The sequence below is a fragment of the Lagenorhynchus albirostris genome, chromosome 19 (genome assembly GCF_949774975.1).
Source record: "Lagenorhynchus albirostris chromosome 19, mLagAlb1.1, whole genome shotgun sequence".
Taxonomy (NCBI): domain Eukaryota; kingdom Metazoa; phylum Chordata; class Mammalia; order Artiodactyla; family Delphinidae; genus Lagenorhynchus; species Lagenorhynchus albirostris.
Genome location: NC_083113.1, coordinates 14,614,778 through 14,628,240, shown reverse-complemented (window position 1 = coordinate 14,628,240; position 13,463 = coordinate 14,614,778). Strand labels below are relative to the sequence as shown.

Below are 13,463 nucleotides of genomic sequence, written 5' to 3'. Positions count from 1 at the left end.
CGAGCCGGAGGAGTCCAGGAACCCCCTCACCCTGCCCCTGCCGGACAGAGAACAACGGCTTTGCGGGCCGCAACCCCCGGCGTTAGAATGGAGTGCGAGGAGCTCAGGATCCTGCCTCAGGGGCCGAGGCCTGGGCCAAAAGGGGACCTCAGAGAGCACCTTCCTCGGGACTTGGCCACGGCCCAAAAGGAATCTATCTAACACGTGCATTCCAACACAGTTTTGAGTTCACGGCCGCGCGCAGTGCGACGTGGGTGCAAGCCGCCAGTAAACAGGCTCCTTCACTGGGAGTTCCCGCGCACTTCCCAAGGACTGGAACTGGATACGCGAGGCCCCGGAAAACCTTAGCCCCGCCTCCTCGCCTCTCGAGGCGCCTGCGCACTGGGCTAGACTAGGTCTTTTCTCGCGCCGTTGGTTCTGCTCGGTTAGAGCGTATGCGCACGCGCTAACTGCGCCGCTGGGAAGAAGTCACGCGGCAGCCGGAAAGCGTGGCAGTAGCCTCCAGAGCTTCCCCACGCCTTCACCGCCGCTCGGGCTGGAGAGAAAACAAAGACGTAGTTTCCGTTTCCACCAGCTCTTCCTCTTCCAGTTCTCGAGGACGCAGTGCCGGCCGGGACTTCGGCTGTAGCCCTGGTGTGGGAGGCGACAACAGTCATGGCGATGTTCGAGCAGATGAGAGCGAACGTGGGCAAGTTGCTTAAGGGGATCGACAGGTCTGAGCCTGGTCGGAGGGAGCGCTTCTGGCCAAGAGGGGTGGAGGAGAGGGTTTTCTGGAGACAGCAAGGGGTGGGATTTTTCAGTCATCCTGGAGGGCATGTTTAAGGAAAGCACTGTAAAGGCCTAAAGGCAGGAGGTAGCCCTGCCAACCGCTCAGTCTCCCCCTCTTTAATTGCTTTAAGCCAGCCCTCTCTGCTCCTCAGCTTTCCCTCTATCAGCCCCTCAGTTTCCTCTCTCTGTTCCTCAGTCTCACCGTGTCTCTCAGTGCCTCTTTATTGCTCTCCCTTTTTTTCCTCATGTCATTCATTGAACACATGTTTACTAAAATCTACTCGGTCAGTTCTGGGCAATGCTGCGGACCACAGGTGACCAAAAACAGCCAAAGGTCATGCTTTCATGCAGTTCCTAGTTCAGAGTCCAGGCAGACCAGGCAATAGACAGTGATAGCCAGGAGTGGTCAGAGCGGTGATGGGGGAAGCACAGGTAGATTGGTCGGGGCTGGGATGAGGGAAGCTAGGCAGGAGAGGATGGGGCTAGACCACAGTGGGGTTTGGGGACAGAAGGAAGGGGTGGGTGGCGAAGATGTCCAGGGGACCAGGTATACAGGCTGCAAGGGCTGGTTGGCTGAGAGATTGAGGAGGCATCCTAGAAAAGACTCCAGGGTTCTGACGGGGTTTAGAAGTTACACTTAGGTCTGGGATGTGGATAAGCTTCAGTAGAGGTTATAGAGCTGATTCAGTATTTGAGTAGAGCAAATGGCCAGTGACAGATGCAGAGGGAGGGAAGAAAGGAAGAGGGAGGAGCAGGCTACAGTGCCCTCCACCCCCCACCGGGTTCCATAGAGTGACTGGCCTCAGCTCTTGTCTCCTCTTTGCTTACCCATCTTGTTTCTCCTCTACTCTAGGTACAATCCTGAGAATCTGGCCACCCTGGAGCGCTATGTGGAGACACAAGCCAAGGAGAATGCCTATGATCTGGAAGCCAACCTGGCTGTCCTGAAGCTGTGAGTGTCTGCCTCCATTCCCACCCCCATGCCAGTAGCCAGCACTCCCAGCACTGGGTGGGGTGGGAGTTGGGGGTGGCCTGCAGGATGTGGCTTCTCTCTCTTTTTCAGAGTTGAAGTATCGTTGATTTACAACGTTGTATTAGTTTCAGGTGTACAACATAGTGTTTGGATATTTTTATAGATTATGCTCCGTTTAAAGTTATTATAAAATGTTGGTTATATTCTCTGTGTTGTACATTACATCTTTCTATTTTATTTATTTTATACATTGTAGTCTGTACCGCTTAATCCCCTATCTTCCCCTGCTTTGCCACTCCCCCACCCCACTCCCCTCTGTTAACCACTAGCTTGTTCTCTGTACCTATGAGTCTGTTTGTTTTGTTGTGTTCATTCGTTTGTTTTATTTTTTAGATTCCACATAGAAGTGAAAACATATGGTATTTGCCTTTCCTTGTCTGACTTACATCACTAAGCATGATATCCTCTAGGTCCAACCATGTTGTTGCAAATGGCAAATTTCCATTCTTTTTTTTTTCTTTAAATGGATGAGTAATATTCCATTGTGTGTATGTGTTTATATGTACCACATTTTCTTTATCCATTCATCTGTGATGGACACTTAGGTTGCCTTCAGATCTTGGCTATTGTAAATGGTGCTGCTCTGAACATTGGGGTGCATGTATCTTTCGAATTAGTGTTTTTATTTTCTTCAGATATATACCCAGGAGTGGAATTGCTGGATCATATGGTAGTTCTATTTTTAATTTTGGGGGGAAGCTCCATACTGTTTTCCATAGTGACTGCACCAATTTACATCACACTAACAACCTACGAGAGTTCTCTCTTCTCCACATCCTCGCCAATGCTTTGTTATTTGTTTTTTTTGATGATAGCCATTTTGACAGATGTGAAGTGATATCTCATTGTGGTTTTGATTTGCATTTTCCTGATGATTAGCAATGTTGAGCACCTCTTCATGTGCCTGTTGGCCATCTGTATGTCTTCTTTGGAAAAACGTCTATTCAGGTCTTCTGCCCATTTTTGAATAGGGTTGTTTGTCTGTTGGTATTGAGTTGTATGAGCTCTTTATATATTGATATTTTGGATAGGATGTGGTTTCTCTTAATGTGCAAGACTAGGAAGCCAGAGAAGTTGGGGCTGGAGGAGGGATGGCTTTTAAATAAAAACACACATACAGGCTAGTACATAAGACGAATGTCTAGTTTAACAAGTGATTATAAATGAACACCTATGTAATCACCATCCAAATTGAAAAACTGTGTGTTGCTAGCGCCCCTGGTCCTTTGCCCCACATGCTTTGTGCCAACCACCCTGACCCTGGTAACCGCTCTCGTGGTGTGCTCTCATGGCCTGGCTTTATGTGAATTTACTGCACGGCACGTACACACGCACACATACACACGCATCCTGATTAGCTTAGTTCAGGTTTGCCTATTTTGACCTTGACATAAGTGTAATCATACAGCTGGAGCTCTTCTGCGTCTGGCGTCTTCCGCTTGGCCCTGGGCTTGTGAGCTCCATCCTTCTTCTGTGTGGCTGCAGTTGGTTTGTTGTCATTGCTGTGCAGTGTTCCATGTGTGTCTGTGTCTTAATTATCTGTTCTCCTGTTAGTGGGCATTTGGGTTCTTCCTCCTCAGTGCTTTATTGACATACTACCAGCTGTGTAATTTTTATAGCTTGCATAGCCTCGGTTTTGCCATCGATAAAATGGAGATAACAACACTTGTGTTTGTGAGGTTGTTTGGGTGGTTATTGGTGATAACGGCTGCTTAGTCAGTGCTCCCCATGTGGCAGCTGCTGTGCCGGGAGCTTTGCGTGTATTAACTCACTTAGGTGTGAGGTGATTGTGCGCTCACTTGCCCTTGAGAGCTAGATATGGTTGTTATTGTCCCGTCTTGCAAGGGAGGAAACCGATGCACAGAGCATTTAAAATAAGTAGTCCGGGCTTCCCTGGTGGCGCAGTGGTTGAGAGTCCGCCTGCCGATGCAGGGGACACGGGTTCGTGCCCTGGTCTGGGAGGATCCCACATGCCGCGGAGCGGCTGGGCCCGTGAGCCATGGCCGCCGAGCCTGTGCTCCGCAACGGGAGAGGCCACAATAGTAAGAGGCCCACATACCGCAAAAGTAAATAAATAAATAAATAAAATAAATAAAATAAGTAGTCCGCTAGTCCCCCCCAAACAAACAAACAAATAAATAAATAAGTAGTCCAAGGTCACTCAGCACTGAAGTTTAAACCCAGGCACTTGGCTCCAGAGCCTTGACCAGTACTGCAGACTGCCTCTTATGTACTCATTTGTTTGTGAATCACTCAACACTGTCTGCCTTACTGCATGGTTGTGAGGATTAACTGTCCCCATCTACAGAGCAGGAAAGTAGGGTCAGGGAGGTTAAGGTCACACAGCCAGAGAGTGGTGTGGTTGGGATCGGAGCCCAGGTGTGTCCGGCTCCCAGACTCTGGGCCGAAGCAGTGGGCAGCCTGTCTGGCACCTGGTGAGGCCCAGGGACCTGGAGACAGCACTGCTACTGTGTCTCTTGTTCCCCTTCTCAGGTACCAGTTCAACCCAGCTTTCTTCCAGACCACGGTCACCGCCCAGATCCTGCTAAAGGCCCTCACCAACCTGCCCCACACCGACTTCACGCTGTGCAAGTGCATGATCGACCAGGCCCATGTATCCTTCCCATTTCCCGGGCTGGGTGTGTGGGAGGGGGCGGGGCAGGGTAGCCGAATTCATGGGGAAGTGGTCTGAGTTCAGCCACAGACACTGAGCTCTGAGCTTGGCCCGGTGCTGGCTGGGACTGGAGCACTGTGGAGGCTGAGGAAGGCCTGGCCCCGTGCCCTCACGGAGCTCACAGTCCAGTGGGGGAGACCTGTCCTGTCGGTGACAGCCTGAAATAGTCAGGGCTTGGGGTTAGAGAGCAAGAGGCACCTGAACCTGCCTGGATGCTAGGAAAGCTTACTGGAGGAGGGAACATATGAAAGGTGAGGAATTAGGTGAAGCGGTAGGGAAGGGTGGTCCAGGCAAAGGGAATAGTATGTAGGGAAAGGAGGAGGAGAAGAGCTCAGTGCTGGTTTTCAGAGGCAGTAGAGGAAGTTTGGCATAGCTGCGCCACAGAATTGGTCAAACTCAGAAAGGGCACTGGGGAGCCGTAGAAGGCTTTAAAGCTGCAGAGCGATATGGGTAGATTTATGCTTTAGAAAGATTCCCACGAGGCTTCCTAGCTGAGTAAAGACCACCAGGCAAAAGGCAGGCGCCGTGAAGAGCTAGATTGTCAGCTGAACTTCATTGTATGTAACCTCAGGGCCTGGCACAGTGTCTGCACAGTGCTGGTCTTCAGTGAGGAAATACTGAGTGAAAAATCAATAAACTGGCCTGCTCACTGGTGGCTGGGCTGAGAAGTGTCTTCCTCATTGAACCTGCTCTGCCAGGTATGTCCATGGGAGCACCTGCCTTCTGAGAGACTGTCCACCTTCCCCAGAGGTCTGTTCGGGTGGCTTAAGAAAGGCACGTTGTCCACTTTTCAAAGTACAACGAAGTGTACAGTGAAAAAGCCAAGGCTTCCTCCCTCCCCATCCCACAGCCACCTACTCCCCTCCCCGAAGACAGCAGTTGTTTGCAGTTCTTGGCTACCTTTCCACAGATACCCTACTGGTACATAAGTACAGGTGTTTATAGACACATATTCCTCCCCAACCAAATGGTGGGCTGTTACACACACCGTTCTGCATCTTGCTTTTTTCTTATCACAGTGTGTCTCATCGCTTTCTCCATGTCACTTCTATAAGAGGTGACTCGATCTCAGTGTGTGGAGTGGCCACAGTTGAATTGTCCCCATCACTGGGTCACTAGGGTGTTTCTCACTTTTGCCATTACAAGCGTGCTGCGGTGCACAGAAGGTGGGCGGGCTGGTCTAGGGTGAGCAGCAGCCTCCTCAGGCTCCAAGACCTTTTGCCCTTAACGCTTCCTCCCAGCAAGAAGAACGGCCCATCCGGCAGATTTTGTACCTCGGAGACTTGCTGGAGACATGCCACTTCCAGGCCTTCTGGGTAACTTCTCTTGGGTCCGTGGTCAGGGTGGTGACTGTGCCGCGTGGAAAAGACTGCTAAAAGTCACGGCCAGGGCTTCCCTGGTGGCGCAGTGGTTGAGAGTCCACCTGCCAATGCAGGGGACACGGATTCATGCCCTGGTCCGGGAGGATCCCACATACCGTGGAGTGGCTGGGCCCGTGAGCCATGGCCGCTGAGCCTGCGCATCCGGAGCCTGTGCTCGGCAACAGGAGAGGCCACAACAGTGAGAGGCCCGCGTACCAAAAAAAAAAAAAAAAAAAAAAAAGTCACGGCCATGCACATATGTTGGCTGCCTCCGTGGCAGTGGGCCCTGTGCTCAGAGCTTTGCGTGTGTGGTCACATGGAATGGTCATCCTCACCCAGAGCCAGGACTCCCAGGTCCTCTCCTCTGCCCGCAAAGCTCAGGAGCGTGCTCATGCGGCCCGCTCTCTCTCCCCCCTCCCCCTCCCTCTCCCCCTCCTCTCCCCCTCCCTCTCCCCCTCCTCTCCCCCTCCCCTCCCCCCTCCCCCCACGTTCTTCCAGTAAAAGTCCTCCATCCTCTAAATACTCTTCCCCCTTTTCTTGTTCTAACTGAGCCTGGCCTCCCACTCCTGCAGCTTCCCAAGTGGGAGGCCAGGTGGCCGCCTAGCTTCTCACTGCCACTCCCAAACCCATCTCCCCTCCCCCAGCCCCCAGCCCCGAAGCGCCTGTGATAGCACTTCCTGCCCCACTTCGTTGGTATCAGCATCCCCCTGCCCGCCCCCCATGACTGCTCCTCATTTTTGTGAAGAATTCAGCTCACTGCCGCTCTTTACCACTGCTGTCTTTATTCTCAGATACTTGAAAGGGCAGATCCGTCATCCTTCCACCACCCTGACTTCTCAGTTTCCGGATTTCTTGTCTTACCTGTGTCCTGAGCCCCTCACATCCTAGACCAGTTCTCAGCACATTGGACCCCTGAGGAATTAAAAAAACAAATACGAACACGTGAATCCTGCCTTCACAGGATCTGATGTAATTGGTCCAGGTGTGGTCTAGGCTTAGGGATTTTAAACACTTATCCTTGGTGAGTCTGATCGCCGGCTAAGGCTGGGAACCACCCGCCTGTACTCAATTGCCTCCTCTTCTGCCCATGAATGTCAAACGTTTCCACCCTCCGACCACTCCCTCCTCGCTTCCCAGCTCGCCCCCATGAGGTCAAGTCTCCGACCCGACATTCTTGGGCCTGGCCAGCAGCCCCAGTCCTCTGTTCTGCTTCCTCCTTCAGCGCAAGGCGTGCGCTTCTCCCCTCGACACCTGTGTCTGAGGGGATGCTCCAGGCTGGAGAAGACCCAGCAAGCGACCCAGACCCGCTCTTCAGCTCCTCCTGGCCTGGGGCCTTGCTTCCCTCCCCCTCGCCTGGACAGCTCTTCACAGCTGCCCATCACCACCACTTTCTCCCCACCTCAGCTTACGATCGGGCTTCTCATTTCATGGGAAAATAGAAGCAGCCAAAGCAGAACTTCCTGCCCCTGGCCAGACGTCTACCGGCAGCTGACAGAGCACTTTTCTCTTTTCGTGGGCGACCTGTCCCTCCTCCCGTCACAGGCACCCCTGCTCCGGTGCACCGACCCCCTTCCCCCTGGCCCACTCGGCAGCATCACCCAAGCCGTTCTCCCCAGTCTCTGATAGCAGCAAACTTGGCCTTCCCGCACTGTTTCTGTCACCACGGAACACGTCCACCCCGCAGTGAGTTCTAGCCTAAAAAAGAGAATGCTCCCTGGACCTCCACACTCCCCACCAGCTCTGCCTCTCGCCCGCTCCCTCTGCTCCCCTTCCAGCCATGCTCCTGCCTGGGGCACTGGCTGGCCCAGTTTGCCCAGGGCTTTCCTGGTTTTCAAGCTGAAAGTCTCACATCCCAGGAAACCCTCAGTCTCAGGTGAATCGGGACTGTCGGTCGGCCCGCCCCTGGGCCAGGTTGCCTGTGCTCAGCCTCCCCTCTCCCCCTGCTCACATGAACTCAACGCCGTTCAGTGCATTCAGGCTTTTATGACCAAGCCTCTGCCCCCCCAACCCACACGCAGGCCGTGGAACCACTCTTGTTGAGACCCACAGTGACGTCCCCATTGCTAGGTCTGGTAGGAAGTTCTCAGGCCCTGGCTCAGCTGCCTGGCCAGCGTCTCTTGGCCTCCGGGACAGCTGCTCTCCTGGCTTTCCTCCCGCTGCACCGGCTGCTCCTTCCCGTTGTCCTTGCAGGTTCCTCGTTTCTCACACTGAGGTTGGGGGGCGCCCTGGCTGGGAAGGTGGCATTTGAGCAGAGGCCTGAAGGAGGTGGGAGTGGTAGCCGTGGGGGAGGAGAGTTCCAGCCCCCAAGGCAGCCAGCGCAGAGACCTTGAGGTGGGCGGGTGTCTGGAATTTCTAAGGGGCAGCAAGGAGCCCCAGTGGCTGGAGTGAGGGGGTGAGTGGGAGGAGGTGGCGGGCAGATCCTGGGGGGCCTCGTGGGCTGTGGTAGGACCGTTGCCCTTTTCTCGGAGATGGGAGCCAAGAGGAGGTAGGTGAGTGTAGGTAGCTAATCTGTATCTGTCTCCTCTCTTGGGACTGTGGTTTCTGCCTGCCAGGTTCAAACCCCAGCTCTGTGACTTTGGGCTAATCACTTAGCTGCTCTGAGCTTTGATTTCCTCATCTCTAAAATGGGCAAGGGACTTCCCTGGCGGTCGAGTGGTTAAGACTCTGTACTTCCACTACAGGGGGTGCGGGTTTGATCCCTGGTCAGGGAACTAAGATTCCACATGCCGTGCGGTGCAGCCAGAGAGAAAAATAAAATGGGCAAAGAAACAGCAACTGTTGCATCATAAGGTTGCACACAGAAGAAGGGCTGGCATGTGGGGTGAATGCTGGGGTGTTCACTTCTGCTATTGTCATTGTTAATATTCTTGACATTATTGATGTTACTGTTATTTCAACATTGTAAATCCCCTCACAGCAAGCCCTGGATGAAAACATGGACCTCTTGGAAGGTATAACTGGCTTTGAAGACTCTGTCCGAAAATGTAAGTTCCTCTCTGAGCTTGGGCTCCCTGCTGCGGGGGAGGGAGTGGCAGCAGGGTCTTGGGGGTGGCCCTTCATCATCTTTGTCCCTAATTTCCACAGTTATCTGCCATGTTGTGGGCATTACTTATCAGCACATTGATCGCTGGCTGCTGGCCGAGATGCTCGGGGATCTGACAGGTAAGGCCCCCTTCTGGGTCCCTAGTGCCCGTTTAGGAGGTTGGGAGCGAGGAGGGCGGTGGGCCTCAGCCAGCTTCTCAGATGGGCCCACCCCTGCCTCACCAGGTCATTATTGAAGGCCCAGGGAGGGAATAAGGAATTAGTATAAAATGTTCCCTTCTTTGGCGGGGTTCCTATGGCATTCATTCATTTATTCTGCGTAAATTAATTCAACGCCTATTCTGTGTTCAAGGCCCTGGGGCCACAGCAGTGAACAACACAGAATGACTCAGATTCGTTCTTGTGGAGTTGGCAAAGCAGGTGACAAATGAAGATGTACATGTCCAGTGGGAATTCATGCATGACAGCCCCTAGAGAGGGCTGGGGTGGGTGAGGGGCGGGGGGACAGGAAGCACATGGAGGTGAGGAGGTGCAGCATCTGAACGGTTACAGCCTGAGGGCAGAGCCAATGTGAGGATCCTGTGTGCTCACAGAGCAGCCAGGAAGCCCTAGGCTGGAGCAGGGTGAGTGAGGGGGCGTAGCTGAGGGCAGCGAGGTGGTGGTGGGAGGGGCTTCAGATACCGAGGAGCCTCCTGCCTGAGGACTTTGTCCTTTACCCTGAGTGAGATGGAGCCACTGGAGGATCTGAGCAGAGAGGGACCTGATCAGATTTATGTTTTTAAAGATCCCTCCAAGGGCTTCCCAGGTGGAGCAGTGGTTGAGAGTCCGCCTGCCGATGCAGGGGACGTGGGTTCATGCCCGGGTCCGGGAAGATCCCACATGCCGCGGAGCGACTGGGCCCGTGAGCCATGGCCGCTGGGCCTGTGCGTCTGGAGCCTGTGCTCCGCAACGGGAGAGGCCACAACAGTGAGAGGCCCGTGTACCGCAAAAAAAAAAAAAGATCCCTCCAAAAAGAAAAAACAATGTGTGTGTATTTGCTCATTTTGCAAAAAGAAACGCAAGAAGGAAAAATAAAAGAACTAAGGAAAATGGTTACTCCCTGGGGGCCGGAAGTGAGAACAGGGAGGAGAGTGGTGGGTTGGGGGAGAGATTTCTCTAAGTACCGTCTTGGGTAGTTTTGCCTTTTGAGCCAGGTGGGTTTTTTGTGGGATGTTTGTTTGTTTTCAGTGGAAGCTAACTTTTAGTGGGCACTTTGAGTCAGGCACTATACTAAGTGCTTTACCTCGGATAGATGTTTTACATATTTAAAAGTGAAATTAAATCGAAAGGGGATGAAACAACCCTTAGAATGGAATGTAAAGGGAAACAGATGAATAATAGTCATACAGAAAAGAGTTATTTCAAGGAACAGAACACTTCTCTGGCTGGACAACCTTACAGGCATATTTTCTGAAGGCAACAAACAGTTGCAGAGAAATGCTTAAACCTGGTGCCATAAGCTTGTTGTCAGTGGTAATGATGACGCCCTAATTCTGAAGCCATTTCATGTAGATTGTGGCGAAGGGCAGATAAGTACACTGCTGTCATTAGGAGCCGAGCTTCGAAATGGGAGAGGTAAATAGAAAATGAAAGGAGGCTAAGGCAAAAGCCCTGTAATGGGAAGGATGAGAAGGCTAAAAGGCTCCCTCTGGCTGCTGTTCGGAGAATGAACTATAGAAGCACCAGGCCGGCAGCAGGAGACCAGGTGGGCTGAAGGCAGGGAAGGGGGACACCTTGGCCCCCCGGTGCTGTGGGATCAGAGTGCGCAAAGCCCCTGTGCTGCTGTGTCCCCTGCAGACAGCCAGCTAAAGGTGTGGATGAGCAAGTACGGCTGGAGCACCGATGAGTCGGGCCAGATCTTCATCTGTAGCCAGGAAGAGAGCATTAAGCCCAAGAATATCGTGGAGAAGATCGACTTTGACAGTGAGTGGTGGCCTGAGGCCTCAGGCTGTAGGCCTGAGGAGGTGCCCTTTGACAGACCAGGGCTGGGGCCCCAAAGGACCCAGGTAAATAGGTTCTGGTTCAAGGCCAGGAAATTGGCATCTGCCAGACTCCCCTGACCTCTTCCGTCCCAGGCCGCCTGCCCAGGGAGGGATGGCAGAGAATGCTGGGTGTCCTCCCCTGGAATTCTGGGTACTATATCCTGCCCTGAAGCACTCAGTAAGACTTCCCGGGGTCTGGAGGGGCCTTGCAGGGTGTCCCCGCACCTTCACTGATCCCAGGGCTCTCGGGGCCTCAGCCCCGCATCTGCTAAAACGCAGCAAAACACCAACCAGAAGTGCAGGCTCTGCAGTCCAGCTAGCTGGGTGGGATCTTGGTTCTTTATTTCATAGCTGTGTAACTTTGGGCAAGAGATTTTTATCTCTCTGTGCCTCGGTTTTCTCACGTATAAAGGGGGGATGTTGGCACCAATGATTATAACAAACACTGTGTAGTTCTTTACACTTTTTAAGTCATTGGTCCTCAGGTCACCCCCGTAAGGTAGGTGCCATTATTGTAAGTAACTGAACACCACCACGATAGGCACCTCATGGAGGTGTGAGTGTGAAGTGAGGCGATCCACGTGCACCACTTAGCAAGGAACCAGTCCCACAGCTCACTGAAGGTTACCCTTGTCACCATCACGTATACATTACCTAACACAGACTCCACTGGCTGCTCAGCTGGAGCAAACCTGTTGTTCCACTAGCACGCGCTCTCTCACCTTTGCGCTGCATGGATGTCTTGGAGTGAGAGAGAACCGGGGGACAGGGAAGGGCTGCTTCCTTAGGCCCTGGGTCTCGAGTGTGATTCTGGTGTTTGAAAGATACGGACTGGTATGGTGTAGCCTCTGAGTACAAACCAAGTTGCTGCTTAATCGAGAAACAAGATTGAGCGGGCAGTCATCTCCACATTTGGGGGCTGTGGACCCTCACTCTAAATGAGATGTGCCCACTGGCTGGGGTTCTCTGAGAGAACTCACTGGAGCAAAGGGTTCTGCAGTGAGGAGATGTAAGTTCAGTGCTCAGAGTGTCTTGCAAACAGTACGTAATAAATGTTACTATGACGGTGATGATGATAGCGAGCTACACTTACTTAGTAACAGGCATTGTTCTAAGGCCATCATTTAATCCCATAGGGTAGATGGTTCTTATAGGTGGGAAACTGATGTTTAGCGACTTGCTTGAGGTCACCCCACACACCCTGCCCCCCGGTACAGGGTGGAGCCGCGACCTGAACCTAGGCCTCCTTGTTCCAGACTCCAGACTTTTAACTCTCCTGCCTTTGTGATGGTGACTGAGGGGGTCTGTGATCATCTGCCCCTAAACAATCATGGGCGCTGTGGTTGGTGGCTAGAGGTTCGTCTCCCGTTGTGCTCACGTTGACCCTGGCCTTCCCTTTCAACAGGTGTGTCCAGCATCATGGCCTCTTCCCAGTAACTTTGCAGGCGTTTAATAAAGACTTGTTGACTTCTTAGCCCTGTTATCTTCTTGTTGGCTTCCTGACTCTGCCCCTCTCCCGCCGGGGGAGCAGGCCTCGCATGGCCCTGTGCTGGGGCCACCTCTGTTCTGGCTGCCCACACCCACGTCCACCAGCAGCCAAGCTTCCTTTGATCTCCTCCTCTGCCCGGACCCAGCAACTGACCTCCATCACCACCTTCCTGACCTGTCAGGTCACAAGTGGAGGGCACGCAGCCATGAGTCAGCAAAGAGGGTGTGAATGGGCTGTGGGTGAGTCAGCAAGGAGGAGGGTGTGAATGGGATGTAGGAGCCCAGCCCTGCACCTGGGGCCAGCTTGGGCTCTTCTGTCCTCTTGAAAACCTAGGCGAACAGGTGTGGCCACTGGGTTCCTGGTGAGGGAGAGGCACCGGTTGCCCTTGGCCCTCACAGATGCAGCCACTAGTGGCCCTGAGGCAGTGGCTGGAGGGGTGAGTTTGCGCGGGGAGGGGGGGTATTCTGGCTGCTTGCTCAAGCGGTTTTGTGTCCTTGCTTTCTGTTCCTCAGTTTCCTCATCTGTGAAAGGGGGAGAATAATGCACCCTTGTCAGAATCATGAGGATTCTGTGAGCTCTGGCTGGTAAATTCCTCAGATCAGGACCTAGCCTGATTTTGGCGCTTAGAAAACTGGAGTCGTTAATTTCAGAGTCAGAAGAGTTTGTCCCCAGTGTTGCAAACTAGTCCCCAGCACTCTTCTGTTTGGTGAGACTTTATAAGAAAATTGGGATTTGAGGCCAGGCCATTCCACCCCTACCCCATGCCAAGTCCCAGCCTACAGTGGCCAGGAGGCCTAGCACACGTCACATGATCCTTAGTTGGGTTGGTCATTCGCATTTTACAAAGTATTCCAGACATTCTGGCAGAGTGACCTTAGGTTGGTTATTCGCATTTTATAAGGTATTCCAGACTTTCAGGCCGAGTGACTTTGGGCGGGTGTCTTCACCGGTGAGCCTGTTGCCTGCAGGAAGAGGGAGTGGGGACAACAGTGACTGGGGAAAATGGAGGAAATCAAATGCCACAATAGATGCACATCCCTTTACATAGACTGCTGGTGCCCCTGAGGGAGCGCCT

At 53.0% G+C, this 13,463-nt stretch overlaps 1 protein-coding gene across 2 annotated transcripts; it reads left to right on the top strand.

The window, feature by feature from the left end:
* The first annotated feature begins 482 nt into the window (after window positions 1-482).
* Window positions 483-12,373, top strand: EIF3K (eukaryotic translation initiation factor 3 subunit K). Of its 2 annotated transcripts, none has more exons than XM_060131769.1 (8): window positions 483-688; window positions 1,622-1,720; window positions 4,295-4,415; window positions 5,717-5,791; window positions 8,754-8,820; window positions 8,921-8,998; window positions 10,715-10,840; window positions 12,305-12,373. In XM_060131769.1, exons 3-8 carry the CDS (start codon window positions 4,398-4,400, stop codon window positions 12,334-12,336), a joined length of 396 nt encoding a protein of 131 aa, XP_059987752.1. In that variant the 5' UTR covers window positions 483-688; window positions 1,622-1,720; window positions 4,295-4,397; the 3' UTR covers window positions 12,337-12,373. The 2 variants fall into 2 exon arrangements, with proteins under 2 accessions (XP_059987752.1, XP_059987751.1); XM_060131768.1 differs by having other exon boundaries at window positions 507-713.
* Window positions 12,374-13,463: the final 1,090 nt, after the last annotated feature.